The sequence below is a fragment of the Centroberyx gerrardi genome, chromosome 7, assembly GCF_048128805.1.
Source record: "Centroberyx gerrardi isolate f3 chromosome 7, fCenGer3.hap1.cur.20231027, whole genome shotgun sequence".
In the NCBI taxonomy this organism is placed as follows: Eukaryota; Metazoa; Chordata; class Actinopteri; order Beryciformes; family Berycidae; genus Centroberyx; species Centroberyx gerrardi.
Window position 1 is genome coordinate 17722659 of NC_136003.1, and position 16298 is coordinate 17738956.

Consider the following 16298-nt stretch of genomic DNA (forward strand, 5'->3'; position numbering starts at 1 on the left):
TGTGGTTGACAATATTTCTAAACCACAGAGATTACATGGGAAAAATCCAAAACATCAGGGAGTTTGTTGGTCTTACATACTCAGTATTGCGTTCGCACAGTCATTCAATTCAATTCAATTCAATTCAAACTTTATTTCAGACTCAGGGTCCAGATAAAAAACAGGACATAACATACAATGAATTACATACAAAGGATCAATAAAAGATAATGGTTTAAAATATATATTAATGTCTTACAAAGAGACAACTGTACCAATGTCTCCACAGCTGGGATTGGTAGCGCATAGTACTAAACCTTATGTTTGATAAAACCAAGATGATTTCATTTACAGAGTCATTAAGCCGGCAGATAAATTTATACATGAGATTTCTTAAAACAGCTTGGAAAGTATTGACTCCTGCAGCCACAAACATTTCACTTGCACTACACCATCTAGGTCTTTTAAGTAATATTCTCATGGCATCATTATAAGCTACTTGAAGTCTCTGTAAGCTTGCTTTTTTGTAGTTTGACCACAAGTGTGCAGTATAGAGTGGTGTACAATATGCTTTAAACAGAGACACCTTCACTCCATCTGTACACATACTAAACTTGTGTGAGAGAATGTTTGCTTGTGCATACATCCTGCGGCATTGCCTATATATATCATCATCATCTGTCATTTGTTCTGTAATAAAATTATTCTTACTATTAATCATTTAGAGACCCTTTGGTTTCTTAGGAGTAGACAGGTGTGCAAAAACATGGAGCGGAGTATTGAGCAGCAGTGGCTACAGTGAGACATCAAATCCATTTGGAGAGCTGTCAGCCGTGACTCTGCACTAGTGCCTCCTCAGCACCACCGGGGCTACGCTGCCTCTCTCACAATGTGGCTCTCACAAGGACCTGCGGACAGAAGAGATGAAAGAGTTTTAGACAATTAAAGAGGGAGAGAGAGGGAGAGAGGGGTTTTCTGTGGGAGAAGAGAACTAATGAGTCGCAGAGCACAGAAAACAGAGTGACGTGAGGTGGGAGAATAACAATAAAAGATGCTCGGAGTCCCAAGCATGGCATCTTTAGCCCATTGAGAGAAGGCAATGTATGTCAGGTAACAGTAATTACAGATACTCCCTATAATGGCTGACCTGTTTCTGTAGAATGCCTGTTGAATCAGATGCCGGATGAGCAGAAAGAGAGTGAAGGGGGGAGAAAAGGAGCGGGGGGGGGGGGGGGGGGGGTGAGGAGGAGGAGGAGGAGAGAGGAGGAGGGCAGTGAGGAAAGGAGTAATCACGTGCTCTTAATTCTTCTCTCCTACATGTGAACAAATGAGCTGCGGGGGACGCAGGGAGGGGAGCGCCACAATTAAGTGTTGAATAAAATATGGCGAGCTGACGTGAATTGATAGTGGAGAGATGTGGGACAAAGGAAGGTGATTCTTCAAGAGTGGCTAGTGTAGCACTGAAAGACCCCCACAGGGTCGGCACTAGCCTGCGCTCTAGTACTTAATACAATATCATTATTGGTCCCTGTCAAACAAACTTAATTACACGCGATCTTGTGGCAGCTTGATTTAGGTATGCGTGTGTTAAGTGCGGGGTATTGTTTGCAGTGGGAATTAATGTAGGACAGTAGACGTATCTGCGAGGGCATTCTGATGTGCGACTATAACGTCACAACGCTGTGTTACATTACAAACCACACTGAACAGTTTAAACAGGTGATCATTGTTCTGTATTGTTAGTTATAGCAGCCGTTTGACCTTATTACTTCCTGGGGTGATATATGTGTGTATGTGTTAGCTGTTATTTGATTCTGCTCGTTGGAGGTGGCAAAGGTGTAAGCTGGTCCTTAGTGTGTGTGTGTGTGTGTGTGTGAGAGAGATTCTCTGTGTGTGTAATTAACCTATTACATCATCATTACACACGTCATCTGGGGACCTGCCACACACTGCCAGATGCACGCAAAATTGAAGAATCACACACAGTCACACACACTCCACACACACACACACATATACACACTGACACACTTGTACACACATAGCAAGTCGACCAATTTCTGTAATTTGTGTTTGAATTAATAACGTGTGTGTGTGTGTGTGTGTTCACATTTATGGTTGGTTATTAAGCCGTATCAAGTTGATCTATGTGACTAGCTGTGTAAATTCATAGTTCATGCTATATTTCCATGCATAGTGTTATTGCTCAATATCTGGCTCTAATACAGCAAAGATTACAATACATAGGGAGATAACTGTTGAACAGCAGAGGAGGATAGATACAGAGAGAATAATATGGAGATACAGTGTGTAGGGAGTCCCAGGGATTGCGTCTCCGGCCTGTTCTATCCATCAGGAAGTTGGCAAGTGTCAGGTGGCATTAATTATGGATGCGCTGTGTAATGGCCGAGCTGTTTGTTTAGTGTGCCTGTTAAATTGGACGCTGGATTTGAAGAAGAATGGGTGAGAGAGGTCGCACGTGAGTCCTCCACCTCTCTTTCCGTTCCCCTCCATTTCAGAGCAGGCACTCGAAGAAAAAATCAGACTGGAAACTGGGAAGAACAGGGACGGGAGCCACAGAACGAGTGAGAGATAATACAAGTGGAGAATGTTAAATAAAACATAACCCAGAAAGGGAGAGAGAGAGAGCGAGAGAGAGAGAGAGAGATGGATGGTTGGGGAAGATACAGACCTTTTCCTTTACTACCTTTTTCCACTGTTTTCAAGCAAACATATACACACACACACACACACACACACACACACGCTCACACACACACTCACACACATACATGCATGTGCCTGCACAAACACAGACACACAAAGATATGCATAGACACACATGCACACACATGTACGCACAACTGTAAATGGACCACAGTCGTTTGGGAAATTACCATAATCCTGATCATTTGCACATCCAGCAGCAGCAGCTCCGGAGCAGCGGTCTCAGCAGGCCGGGGCACGCTCGCCCTCCGCACCCCACCCCAGGGTGAGTCTCCCTGGACCGGACTGTCCGGCTCCAGCCCCTGTCCAGCACTGGGGACCAGCTGGTGGGAGCAGGCTGCTATAATACCTCCGTTATTGGGCTTGGGAAATGGAGACACTTTAACACTGCTGCAGCTGAGACTAAGCCCCATGGCCCTGTCTGCAAATTGCATTGCTCTCACAAACAAGCCCCATTGAAATGAGGCCAGTGAGAAAGGACTTTGGTATTGGTATTGCAAGAAAAGCATGGCTTTCTTTGATAGCCTAGTTTTAGCAGGGCTTACGGTCGTGTGTTTGACTCTCCCCCACACCAGAATTGGACATATTCCTATATTCAACAACTCTAAATATTGGCTTATAACTCCTTGAAAGTGACATAAATGTTTTACAAGTACTCCAGGTTTCATTTTTGCTGTAGGCTGAGAGATATGAAAACGTCTTGCACACATATCTCTCCACTGTTCCTTGTCATTGCCAGTAACTTCACACCCTCTCTCCCCTCCTTTTCTCTGCAGTTTCCATCTAATCCTCCCATCCCTTTTGCTTTTCAGTTGTCCGTATTAGCTGATTTGTGTAGAGCCCCAGTCTGGTCGTGGCTGTTTGCTGTTGTCTAGACTGTTATCTGTTTGTTTGCAGTTAGTCGTCCCCTATTGATCGCAGCAGCAGATAGTTTTTCATCCTGTTTGATGCTGCGTTCACATCAGAGGAGCCGCACACACCGCTGAGTAAAACTGAAGTGGTATTGGTCCTGGAGTGGGAACCTAACATGACTGGCAAACTAATGTCAGAACACACAGGCATAGGCACAGGCCCGGATTAACAGTGTGGTGCCCTAGGGTGAAGTCACTTGAAGTGCCCCCCTCCATCCACTTGACATGCAAAAAAGTGAAATTTACTATGCCAATAAAGATCATTTTTTACATTAACAGTACAGGCTCAACACACATACTGCAGACAAATAACAAGTAAGACAATGTACTAATCAACAAATTACTTTACACCATAGATTGACTTGAGCCTACAAATGTCATTTTAGGCTTTACACACAGAGCTATACTGTATCAAATTTGAAATGGTGGAAAATTTGTTTCCACCATAAATTTTCAAAGGCCTGAATGAAGACTAAATGCCAAACCATTACAGAGCATGACTAAAAAAATCATAATACAAAAAATAGAAAAAAATCATTAAACAGACATCTAATGCAACTTCAGCACCACAGACAAGGCCCCACATACCACCAGATAAAGCAAGCTCAATGACTGCAGCAAACAATCACTTCAGGTGAGTTGATGTGACAGTGGGAACTGCAGAAGGTGAAAGGAGCACATTGAGACAATGGGATGGACCTGGACTTTTGTCCAGACCAGCCCACCACAATCGGCCGGACACCAACCATCCTTGCTGGTGATTTCACAACACAACCTGTCAGCTCCGTGGCTCTGACTAAACTGTGCCAGTTATTTGATGTGAGTTCGGTTGGTTCCCGGTTGGGTGGGGTTCGCGTTTTTAAGCACTGTGATTGGCTCGAAGGTCCAAACACCGCCCAGCCGGCAAACTTGGTGTAAAAACTAACCAAACCAGTTGTTTAAGCCACCAAATGATCAAACCTACACGCCAATCACGATTCTTTCCCTTTATGCATATTCTTTTTTATTATCAAATGTTAATTTTGGCCGCATATGCATTACCCCCAGAGAGTATGTCTAATATATAAAGACAATATGACAAAGTTTATAAAGGTGTAATTGTGGTTTGAATGTGTGGTGCCCCCCCGACAAAGGCAAATTGGCTGGTGCCCCCGGGCACTCGCCCGATGCGATATATGGATAATCCGGCCCAGCATAGGCACAAATAGTGCACATAGTGCACAAATACACATACACACACACACACACACACCTACACCTACACACACACACACACACACACACACACACACACACATGCAGGGCATAGATTAAGAAAACAAACTGAGACTCACTAGGGGAAGTAAATTATATGCTTATATATGATATGCTTTTTCAATTCGTCTAAACTGATGTTAAGATCAAATGGCATTGATTTCACACGAAAAACAAAACAATGTGAGTGGCTTTCATATAACAAAAGGCCTATAACGATAAGAATCGTCCTGGATCCCTCTCTGAGTAGCTCTCACAAGGTTTCTTCCACCCCCCCCTTGTTCTCAGGTAAGGGTCTAAGGTTGGGGAGTGTCGTATTCACCTATTGTTTTCATAGTGAGCATTGTGAAGCCCTGGGAGACTGTAACTCTGAGTAAGGGCTATACAAATAAACTTGACTTGACTTCCATCTCTCTTGCAGCCCCACAACAACTAAGCGCATGGATCCCTGTGTGACTGGGCCACGAGGGCACCGTCCTGGATGTGCTCGGAACATTTTAGTGAAGGAAACATGACGTCCAATCTGTCCTACAGCGCCCTCTGATGGTTGATCTGTGTTATTACAGTCTCCTCCTGAAACGGGAGCAACCAACAGTGAGAGAGTGAGCAGGCGTGGATGTGGCCATCATCCATGATCCAGGCTAATGTCGTAATTTCAGATCGATAGGCACTTTCCAGCAGGCTGAGGCGTGTTTCTGGAGCACCGGGCGGTGGGACCAGACCGGGCCGTTACCCTTGTTTTGTCCGGAGCGGTAGGTACCGAGCGTTTTCAAGGGGTTGTTGCTGTTTTTCGTACCGTTATTCGCCCTGGGCGCATCTGAATCCATCAGACCCATGTTGGTCTGTAGAGGTGGACGCCCTGCGCCTGAAGCCATTAATTGCTTTGGGAATATCGCACTGGTTTGGATTAATGTCGTATCGTGTCTTCCTCATCACTCCAACATGGCTGATGCGTTATAGTAGGTCCGGCATCATCTTTGCAGAATACCAGATTTGAGCTAATGCTATTTTCCTGGTGAAATCAACACGGATGGAGAGCAGAGGCCTTACACGAATTAAATTATTTTTTAGCACTTCCTTCTCTACTTGGCTGATTCTCATTGATGAAAATGTTGTTGATGAAAATGTTGAAAAGTGTATAGATGGGTTAACCCTCGCCTCGCAGGCCATCTCTTTGTTTACAATGTGTAAATACAGGAGATAGTAAATATAGGAGACAATAATATGTGATGCCAACCTGCCATGAGATGGCAGCACTGTAACACAAGTCCCGTCCTGCTGCAGAAAACTGCACAGTCACTGATGGTAAAACGAGGTAATTTATTGGATAATGCTTTGGGGCTGATTGAACTTTTAGATGCTCTAATCTTTAATCTTTCCAAATAAACTCTTAAAGCGTGATGATAAGGATGCTTTCACAACTCTTTTACCCAGAATTGAGAATGCATGTGATGTTTTACAGTGAGCATATTACTACATCTTGCTAGGACTGGGTGATATAGGCAAAATTAATATCACAATAACAATGTTTTGATATTGATATAACACATCTGCAAACAGATGCAAAATCACATGTTAAATAATCAAATTGATGTTCATCACATTGAGCTGCATGGTGATATACAGTATGGCAAAACTGTCATTTTATATTCCCTTATTTGTTTCAGATGTCATTTTGTGAGATTTGAATTAGTATTTACTTTTTATCATTAAACAACAGAGTTGTGTATCACGATAACTCGGTATCATTACTTCACCACAATACGATTATAATGAAAGGCGATAAACGATGACATTGAATTATTGCCCAGCCCCACATCTTGCTACATCTTACTGCCGTTCCCAGTCAGCCTGTGTTTATCACATTTCTAATCTGCAGCTCTTGTTTTTAGGAGTGCTCATTGATCCCTGCTGTGCTGAGCTAACAGGAGCGGCTCTTGACTGACAGACGGGTCGCGCTGCGGTGTCACCATGGGCTCCTCGGCTACATCTGCCACTCTGCTCTGCCTGCTGTTGGGGGCCGTGGCAGCCAGTCAGCCCCCCAAGACAGGTGAGAGGGCCGGCACGTAGCCGGGACGGGACAGTAGACGTCCTTAGTAGCATAACCTGGGAAGTGAATGACAAGACAAGTGAGGGGGAGAACTAGATGGAACTAGGATAGGTGAGGACTAAAACGAGGTCAAGATGGCACAGCAGATGAGCAAATCATTTCAGTCTCTGCTCTGCCTAAGACTCATCCTTGTGAGATGTGAACAGAATTATGAAGGCACATGCTGTCTTTTCAAGGGGTTTAGGGAGGCGACTGTATCATATAGGGCGTTTGGCCTTATTGGCTCAAATGCTGTGTTTTTCTTCTCATTTAGTTCTGCCCTATATCAACACAGTATCTTCACAAAGTGGATGTGTAACTGGAGAAAAATGGTTGCGACTTTTGGACTATGCTTGACATTACTTTCATGTAGTAATATTAAAATAGTAGAGGTGGTCTGTTTTACAAAGTCTCCAGACTATTACATGATATTAAGGAAACTGTAGTCATTATCTCATGAGATCGGCAGGTGTAGAGAGAGGGGTAGAGAGAAGGGAGTCCGCCCTTTAACCAAAAGACTCATGTTGTTATGCATTAATTAATGCATTATTGTTTAACACCAAAAAACTAATAATCTGTACTGAATGGCCCATTGACTGGAAATTAAGTAAACAAAAGGGTGGTGTCTGACTTTTGCACGATACTGTATGTGAATCAGTGTGTGAACTCTTGCTCCAGTGTTCCTGGACAAGCAGCACGCCAGCTCGGTGATCTCCCGTCAGAAGAGGGCCAACGTGGGCAACGAGGAGACGCTGCTGCCTGCCAACCTGGAGAGGGAGTGCCTGGAGGAGGTGTGCAACTACGAGGAGGCCAGGGAGGTCTTCCAGGACTCCTACCGCGCGGTGAGCTCCTCCCTCCTCATCCCTCTCTTGCCTCTGACCTTCTCAGCGCCTCTTGGTCCTCTATTCTTGGCTCCTTCTGATTTCAGTCCGCCCCTATTTCATGAATGCACTGGATAAATAATAGCGATGGGACGATCTGCTTATCTCACGTTACGTTTCGATACGCGACATGGGGTTCACGATTCGATACAAACACAATACGATGTAATAAATAAAAGTTCAATGACAACTGACAGAATTCTGTTTATTTCTGAGCCACAAATCTTTCTAGCAATGGCATTGGCTTGCTAGAATGTAAACAACAATTGAAAAATGTCATTAATAATATAATTTGGATGGAGAGCTTGTGAAGCTGTGATGGACAAGCCGTCTCATTTGTGATTACTAAAGCAGAATAAAATGAAGCTAATATCGCGATTCATTTTTCTGCCACACGATACGTATCGTCACATTTTTGTATTGCGATATATTGAATTTCGATATATCGTCCCATCCCTGATAAATAATAGAAAAAAAATAATTATTCAGCTTCAATTGCACACTTATCATACAATATTTGTGTTGCAGGATATCTTCTGGTCCGTCTATATTGGTAAGTACTGTGCTGAAACAGTTTTCCGTCACTGTACAGTCAGTAGTTGTTTCAGGTCTTCTCATAGACATACTGTCTGCGTTCAGATGGAGACCAGTGTGCAGAGAAGCCCTGCAAGAATGGAGCCATGTGTTCAGACAGCGTGGGAGGCTACGACTGTGTCTGCAAGTCGGGCTTCTCAGGGGTTCACTGTGAGACAGGTCCGCTCACTATGTTCCATCATCAGAGCTTAGTTGACATTTGTTAGTTCCTTCTCATCTGGTTTGTTAAATGCAGCCGTTTCCTCCTCTCTTTCCACGGTGCAGACCAGACGGTGTGTGTCCTGGATAAGACCAAGGGCTGCTCCCAGTTCTGTAAGCCAGGCTACGTGTCCTATGAGTGTTCCTGCGCCCGTGGCTGGAAGCTCGATGGCAGGGACAAGGACAAGGAAAAGTGTATGCCTGCAGGTACGCGGCCAGAGAGAACGGTCCCCACCTTTCCCTGTGATGTCTGTTTCCCGTATGAAAGAGGAAAAATAATGCTAAAAATAATAATTATTTGTCACTACAAATATGAAGAAGCATATGTTGTTCCTTCTCTCCGTCCTTCCTGTTCTACTCCTCCCTCGCTCTCTCTCCCTCACTCTCTCTCTCTCTCTCTCTCTCTCTCTCTCTCTCTCTCTCCCCACCCATCTCTCTCTCTCAGTCACTTACCCCTGTGGGAAGGTGAACAGTCTGAGCCAGTGGCAGAACAGACAGTCCTCCAACGCCCGCAGCAACTTTGAGGGACTCAGCTGTAGTTCCATGGAGTGTCCCTGGCAGGTAGGAATACACACACACACACACACACACACACACACACTCACACACTGACACGCCACACTGACGCTTACACACTCACACTTCTCATAAACAGATCGCAGGCACTCCTTAGGTGTGTGTCAGTGTGTTTTTCACAGTCAGCCATGACCTGACAGCCAAATTTACCGCACGTCCCTCAACGCAGCGTTTTTCGCAGGGTCTCCTTGCTGCATCTAATAGGGTTCATGTTGTTGTTTGCAGGCTATCCTGAAGAGTGCTGAGTCAGCAGGTTTCTGTAGCGGAGTCATTCTGAAGGAGAACCTGGTCTTGACCTCAGCTCAGTGTGCCAACAAATACAGCACCTTCCAGGTGGCCGTCGGTGAGTGGACAAGACTAAACAACAAAACAAAAACAATGATCATAATAATAATCATTTATTTATTAATAGCAAATCTCAAAATGCTACAGAAAAAGATATTTAAAAGCAGGTAAAACACAACAGGAAAGAAAATGAAGGGCAAAGCCATGGGTTAAAGAAAAGTGGCAGGCTAATTTTTTTTGTTTTGCAGAAAAAAATGTAGAGACTCATTATATTCAATTTTAAGAATTTGGGCATAAACAAATAGGGAGATTGGCAAAATTTGGATAGTATGTAACATGAAGAGAAACATGTATGTAATGTGTAAGGATAGTGGGGTTGTGTGGGAAGCTCTGTCTATATATATGTAATGCTTGACTTTTAGTTTAGATAAACCTTAATGTTTCTGGGTTGGATGCCTACACAACAAGATTGAAATTCAACAACAACAACAAAAAAAAACATGTCATGCATGTCAACTGGCCTTGATATACTGATTAAGAATAAGATTATGTGACGAAAGACAATTTTTGAGTGTAAAATGCTTAAAGTGAAAACCTGAATCCAAGAAAAATAACCCTGAGAAGTCTTAAAATGGAAAGATTACATAGGACCTTATATGTTTCTACATGTGTGTGCATGTTTGAGAAACCACATGATCCTGAGCGCCTCCTTGTGCCCACACCTCCTTAGGCAAACGTCTGACCACCTACGAAGAGGGAGAGCAGACACTGTATGTGAAAGTAGTTCACGTCCACCCGCGCTATCTGGAAGGTCGCCCTGAAAATGACCTGGCTGTGATTGAGCTCCGCGACCGCATCCTCTTCAAGAAAACCGCCATCGCCGCCTGTCTGCCCGAACGGGACTTTGCCGAGAGCGTCCTGATGACCGGAGAGTTCCCCGCCGTGGTCACCGGCTGGAAAGACCCCAAGCAGGAGGTGGCGGTGCAGGGCCCGCTCACCCTCAACCAGCTGGCGTACGTCCGCCTGCCCGATTGTCTGGACACGCACCCCGGCCTGATCACCAATAAAATGGGCTGCACCGCTGCCAGGACCAACGCCGACTGCACCATGAGCTCCGGCAGCCCCCTGCTCACCCTGTACAGGGAGGTGTTCTTCCTGACTGGAGTGGTCAGCCAGCCACCAGGGGGCAACTGCAGCAAAGGCTACATCTTCCAGAAGGTGTCGCGCTTCCTGGGCTGGCTCCAGCCACTCATGGACTCGCGCTAAGAGGGGGAGTCAGGGAGGTGAGAGAAGGAGGGAGAGGTTGGTGGAAAGGTAATGGAAATTTGATGAGAAGGGAGCATGTAAGGGCCAGTTATTAGGGATAGAAATGGTAAAAAAAAATACAGGGGGACAGGTGGAGAAATACTAAAAACAGGGAATCAAATGGACCATTCCATGTGTATACTTTCAGTCAGTCTTTTCAGTAGCATTTGTCTTGTTGCCCTTGCATAATATCCATTTCCCAGTTTGATACAGTATTTTAACAAACGTACTATAGTCCCTCCATCCATTCTAAGGAGATCACTTGCCATTTCTCTTCGTGGACTTCTTCATTCATCCACAAGGTGGCTCTCTGTTAACAGATATAATGGATACAACTGAGACGCACTTCCATGTCCACCATCCATATATAGCAGCGGGCCAAAAGCAGCTAGAGAAGCAGTAAATTATGCAGCATGCATTTTGCCTTGTGAACATACCTTTCAGTACCTTTTAAGTGATGTTGTTTTTCATCAACCGCTGTACTGGTTGACAAGCACTGACTGTATAACATTCCAGTTAATCACCGTTGTGAGAATGTAATAAACCCTAACAATAGACCTGATGTCAGTTATGTATCATGTTGGTGTCAACTGCTCTCTGCTAATAGAGACTAATGTTTGTGATGCAGCATTGTGCTCCTGACAGATGAACACCTTTCATCTGAAAAAAAAAAATCAATTTTACAGGACAACATTTTGAAATCTGTGCTTATTTGCAGACCAATGGCTAGACCTTTTGAAATTACACAATATACTTTGTATAGATCTCACGGGCCTCGGCGCCAATGAAATTACCCACCACATAAATAACCATGTAAAGTTTAAATACAGACAAAAAGACAAAAGTTCTCACAACTATGATAGCATAGAACGTGTAACTTTATAGTCAAAAGATAAGAGTTTAGCTCTGACTATATATTAGTTTGTCTTAATCTCTCAACTCTATATCCCCTATTGTCCCAGATATTGGGCGGCCCTCACTGTCACATTCCCCTGTGTTGTCTGGCAACTTTTTCCCACAGACACTAGCCCTCCACGAGCTTCTCACAGCCTCCCTGGTGAACAAGGCCAGAACCAGGGCTGCTCCCATGTCACGGAGGGAGAGAAAAGGAGAGGGAGAAGAATGGGAGAGAGAGAGAGCAAGAGACTCCAAACAACAAAAACCTGGCCTGCCACTTTTGATCGGATGCTTGAAAAGGACAGCTCTAAAAGCTGGGGCCCGCGTTGGCTGTTGCCATGGCACTCACCTAGGAGATGGCTCCTTGCTCCCAAAAATGGCCCTGCTCCTTTAGTGGGCCGTCCAGTGGAGATTAATTTGAGTGGAGCTCCTTCCTTCCTGGGTCTGGCGCTGCCACCTCCATTTATATGCCCATGCACACACACACACGCACACAGACAGACCGAGGTTGCAGCTAAACCCAGCGTTCATCTGTTCCAAGCCACTGAATTCAGTAGGATGCTGTTAAACAGCCACTGCATGGGTTTCATTTTTTCCCTGAATCAAGCCTAAAATCTGAGCAAATGGGGAGGAGAGGACGTGACACGAATGAGGGGAAGAGGGGCCGTGTGAGAGATATTTGACAGGCCGAGAAAGAAAAGAGCTGGTGGAAGAGATAGGGCCAAAAGTGGAGGGACTTACAGATGAGTGCAGTGACAGGCCGAGGGACCTGGGATTTGTGATGTTGACAGAGAGAGGAAGTCAGTCATTGTGCTGGTGGATTGATGGATCTATATTGGATGTGAATGAAAAGGCCTAGGAAAGAAACATTAGCGAGGCCATTACTGATGGCAGAGGGAAGTGAGAGCACTTAATGCCAAAGCTTTCACTTTCACTCTGCACAAATCATATGTTATTATTGCTGGACAGGATGGTAGACAGCTGCAGAGCACATACACACACAGACACACACACACACACACACACACACAGGCAGCAAATCTGAGAAAGTGTTGATATAGTGGAATATTACTATAATGTGCTACACTATCAGTATGATGGGTAAACTTGTACATCTGGCTACTGCCCTACTAAAACAGTAATCCTTTACTCTCCCCAAACACTGAAACTAGCCACATGCTGTGACCTCAAATCCCTCTGCATCACCCTGCCCTGTGTGTGTGTGTGTGTGTAATGCACACATACATGCTTATTTGTGTCTTGGGGGTCTGGGGGCAACATCAAATGACAGTCTTTGGGAAGGATTATCAGTCTGTGTGGTGTCTGAATCTGTGCAGGGGGTATACAATATGTCTGAAAGTGGGAGGCAGACTGACTGAGGCAAAGTCTGCATGTTGTGACTGTGTGTGTAATGGGTGCTTTGCTATCTGTGAAGGCATGCCTATGATCTTGTCCAATAATCCCCCCCAAATCCATGTCCCCAATCTTTCCCCTCCTGGACTCCACCCAGCCACCCTTCCCCACCCCGGCTCTCTGTCTCACTATGCCCACAGAGGGGGCTCCCCCCCCCCCCCCCCCCCCCCCCCCCCCCCCCTCCTCAAATGGTGCCCCATGCCAGACAGAGTCAGCGTCCACTTGGCTGGGTAATTGTGCAGCAGGCAGGTCCTCCAAGGGTTAGAGGCTGGACTGGGGTGGCTGATGGAGAGAGAGACGGGCAGACAGACAGGCAGATAGAGAGAAGCTAGTCTTTTGTGTAACTCTGCTGTAGTCTCATTTCTTCTGTGTCGGTCCTGACATCAGTCGTTTAGCTGCACATCACCCAACCTTAAAACATGCAAAAAGGGCCTTGCTCTGTATAGCTTCACATTAGCATAATGCCTCACATCCCACCAAGGAAGACAGACTGTGGCATTTCTTTTGGCAAACACTTCAACCGATCTTCCTCTGGACTGGATTCCACCTTGTTTTTTGCTCATGTTCTGTGAGATTTCTGCTCTGTTGGGAAAAGAGCATCATTTGTTCTCCTCTCATCCGAGTAACCAACCGTGATCCTTGAGACGGACTTTCAAAACAATATGCCACTTATCAACATGCAGCCATAGTGACTGGATGACAGTGGAGGAGGGTAAAATCCTAGAGTTGCCTTTATTCCACTGACCTCACCCTGACCTTCCAAGGGTTAAATCCTGTTTAGAGCCATTGAGAAACCTGAGGAGCTGTCAAATGGTCTCCAAGGCTCACTGCATGAAGACAAGTGTGCTCTGGTCCATGTGGTCGTCTTTGAAGAGGCCAGATAAGACTGTGTGTGTGTGTGTGTGTTTGTGTAAGTGTGTGTGTGCTTCTGTATATGTGTTGTGGTGTGAGGTGTGTTCATCTTTATGAATGAAAGCGAGTATTGGTGTGGGTGCGTGTGTACATGACAGGAAGTTGTATTCCTGTGTGTGTGTGTGTGTGTTCCCATATGCAGATACATGCATGTCTCTCTGCGGGTTGTTTTAAGTTGGCCTGACGAGGTCACATTCAGTTGACCTTTAATATCTACCCTCCTTCTGCGGGGCTCTGCCTCTCCTAAAGGTCATGACCCCTGTGCGGGTCTGAGCGCTCCGAGTGGCCAGTGACAGCCGGAGGGCTTAAGTCACCGCGGTGATAAGGACAGATGAGGTCAGGATTATTCCTCCTGCCATACTACCTTCATTACCTCGGTGGCCAAGTCAGCACATTTCATCACCACAGAGCCAGTCGATAAGGAATACACGGGGAAAATAAGTGTGTGTGTGTGTGTGTGTGTGTGTGTGTTTTGAGTGGGGGTTTCTGTGTATATGCACATGTGTTTATTTGTACTGATTCACTAGCGCAGCAGCCAGATGTGCAGCTATAGGACAGATAGAGCAGCATATTACAGTGAGACCCTGCTTGTAGCTATATCATCCCTGCTTCTTATTTGCCACCTGCGTGCATGTGTGTTTGGAAATTAATATTTGCGTACGGACATAATACATATGACTATTTGTGGTATTTAGGTACAAAATAAAAGTGTGTCTGCATAGGCCAGCAACTGACCTTCTCTATTTGCCAAAAAGCACCGCTGCCCCTCATCTATATTACACAGAACCAATATAATATTAGACAATCCACCCTACATCCTCCACCTCCGTAGGACACAGTTAAAAACGGGATGTGTGTCTGGCAACAAACTGCTCTTTAAAATTAGTCTTCCTGCTCATTTTGCACACCTGCATCCTGTCATAGTTAATACGTCCTGTGAGGTCACAGGCTCTCATCCTGATATTTGTCACTGGATACAGATGCAGCGTGTGGCCTTTGTGCTGCTCTGTCTGAAGAGGAGGCTTGGCCACCTCATTGTCTCTGTTTGGTTTACTTGATGAAGTTCAACCTATTGCATCTTCCTATTGCTTGAAGCAAGGAGGGCTCTGTCTGGCAGCGGACCGGGACAGATCCAGGGCCTTGAGGAGGTGAGGGGACCTCCAGGGAGTAAGGAGGACAGAGGGAGAGACCTACAAACGGAAACAGAGATAGAGACAAATGAGAGAATGTGAGACAGTTACAAATTTTGGAGACAGAGAGTAACAGAGACAGATAAACAGAAAAATAGAGATTACAGTCTCCAAAAGGAAACATCACAGACAGTGTCCATGCTGTTGTTTCCTATACACACATAACACGGAAGAGCATGTGCTCTCCCCATTAACAGACAATAACTCATCAGACAGGGCCAAAGTTTGTCCCATAACCTGTCTGTAAAGCTAAATTAGTCGGTGACTGAGCCCAACACATGATCACACTGTCCCACAGTTACCTTGTCGCCCTCTATAAACACTGAAGCAAGAGTCCTCTGTCTGTTTCGATCTGACCCTCAACCCCATGATGGCATCATAAATGTAAAACACACACACACACACACACACACAGGGAGATATCCTAAGAGTTGCCTAAGGATGGTTATATGTTTACTAGCAAGTCTATGGAGTGTGTGAGCGTGTATTCGTGCATACTTGTATATAATTGTGTTGCTTTTTGCGTGTGTGTGTGTGTGTTTATGTGCATTTGTTTTTTCCCATTCCCCTCTATATATTTAGTTTTATTTCTTTGGTGGGCATTAAGCATGTCTGTGTGTGTGCGAGTGCAGCCATGCGCTGTGTTTGTGAGGCAGGGTTATGTGTCTCTGCAGAACTAATTGTCTAACACACACCAAAACACACAGCACCATATGGGCCACTCTGGTTCTACAGCACCCTGCCAAAGGCCTCCCATCTAATTTACCTACCAGACTCCTCACACACACAGTAGTAATTACACAGCCGTCATGACCGAGCAATAGCCTAATAAAGCCTCTTAAATACACTATTACCCTACAATGGCGAGGTGCTCAGAGTGGTTTTGTAACCCACTTGGCACGTTCTTCCAAATCCATTTACTATGATAATGCATGTGTGATAGTGTAATGATCAACTTCCCTCATCTGATCGTACAATGAAACACAGTCTTTTGATGCTAATAACAAGGATGCTGACGACGACGATCGGAACATCACAGATGATGTCAGTGATAACGGTGATGATGATAATGATGAAGATGATGACA

The 16298-nt window shown here is 45.1% G+C and overlaps 1 protein-coding gene across 1 annotated transcript; it reads left to right on the forward strand.

Annotated features, from left to right (window-relative positions):
- The first annotated feature begins 5473 nt into the window (after positions 1-5473).
- proza (protein Z, vitamin K-dependent plasma glycoprotein a) lies at positions 5474-11361 on the forward strand. Its single transcript, XM_071922092.2, has 9 exons — positions 5474-5623; positions 6764-6921; positions 7639-7802; positions 8370-8394; positions 8481-8594; positions 8700-8840; positions 9079-9194; positions 9435-9552; positions 10225-11361. The coding sequence occupies exons 2-9, from the start codon at positions 6843-6845 to the stop codon at positions 10758-10760; spliced, it is 1293 nt and encodes a 430-aa protein (XP_071778193.2). The 5' UTR covers positions 5474-5623; positions 6764-6842; the 3' UTR covers positions 10761-11361.
- The last annotated feature ends 4937 nt before the right edge of the window (positions 11362-16298 follow it).

Bases quoted from the DNA above. Each gene is read 5' to 3' on its own strand.
- proza (XM_071922092.2), top strand. From the start codon at position 6,843: ATGGGCTCCTCGGCTACATCTGCCACTCTGCTCTGCCTGCTGTTGGGG. The intron at 8,595-8,699 runs GTCCGCTCACTA...TCCACGGTGCAG, and splicing joins AGGGGTTCACTGTGAGACAG to ACCAGACGGTGTGTGTCCTG. The intron at 9,553-10,224 runs GTGAGTGGACAA...ACACCTCCTTAG, and splicing joins CACCTTCCAGGTGGCCGTCG to GCAAACGTCTGACCACCTAC.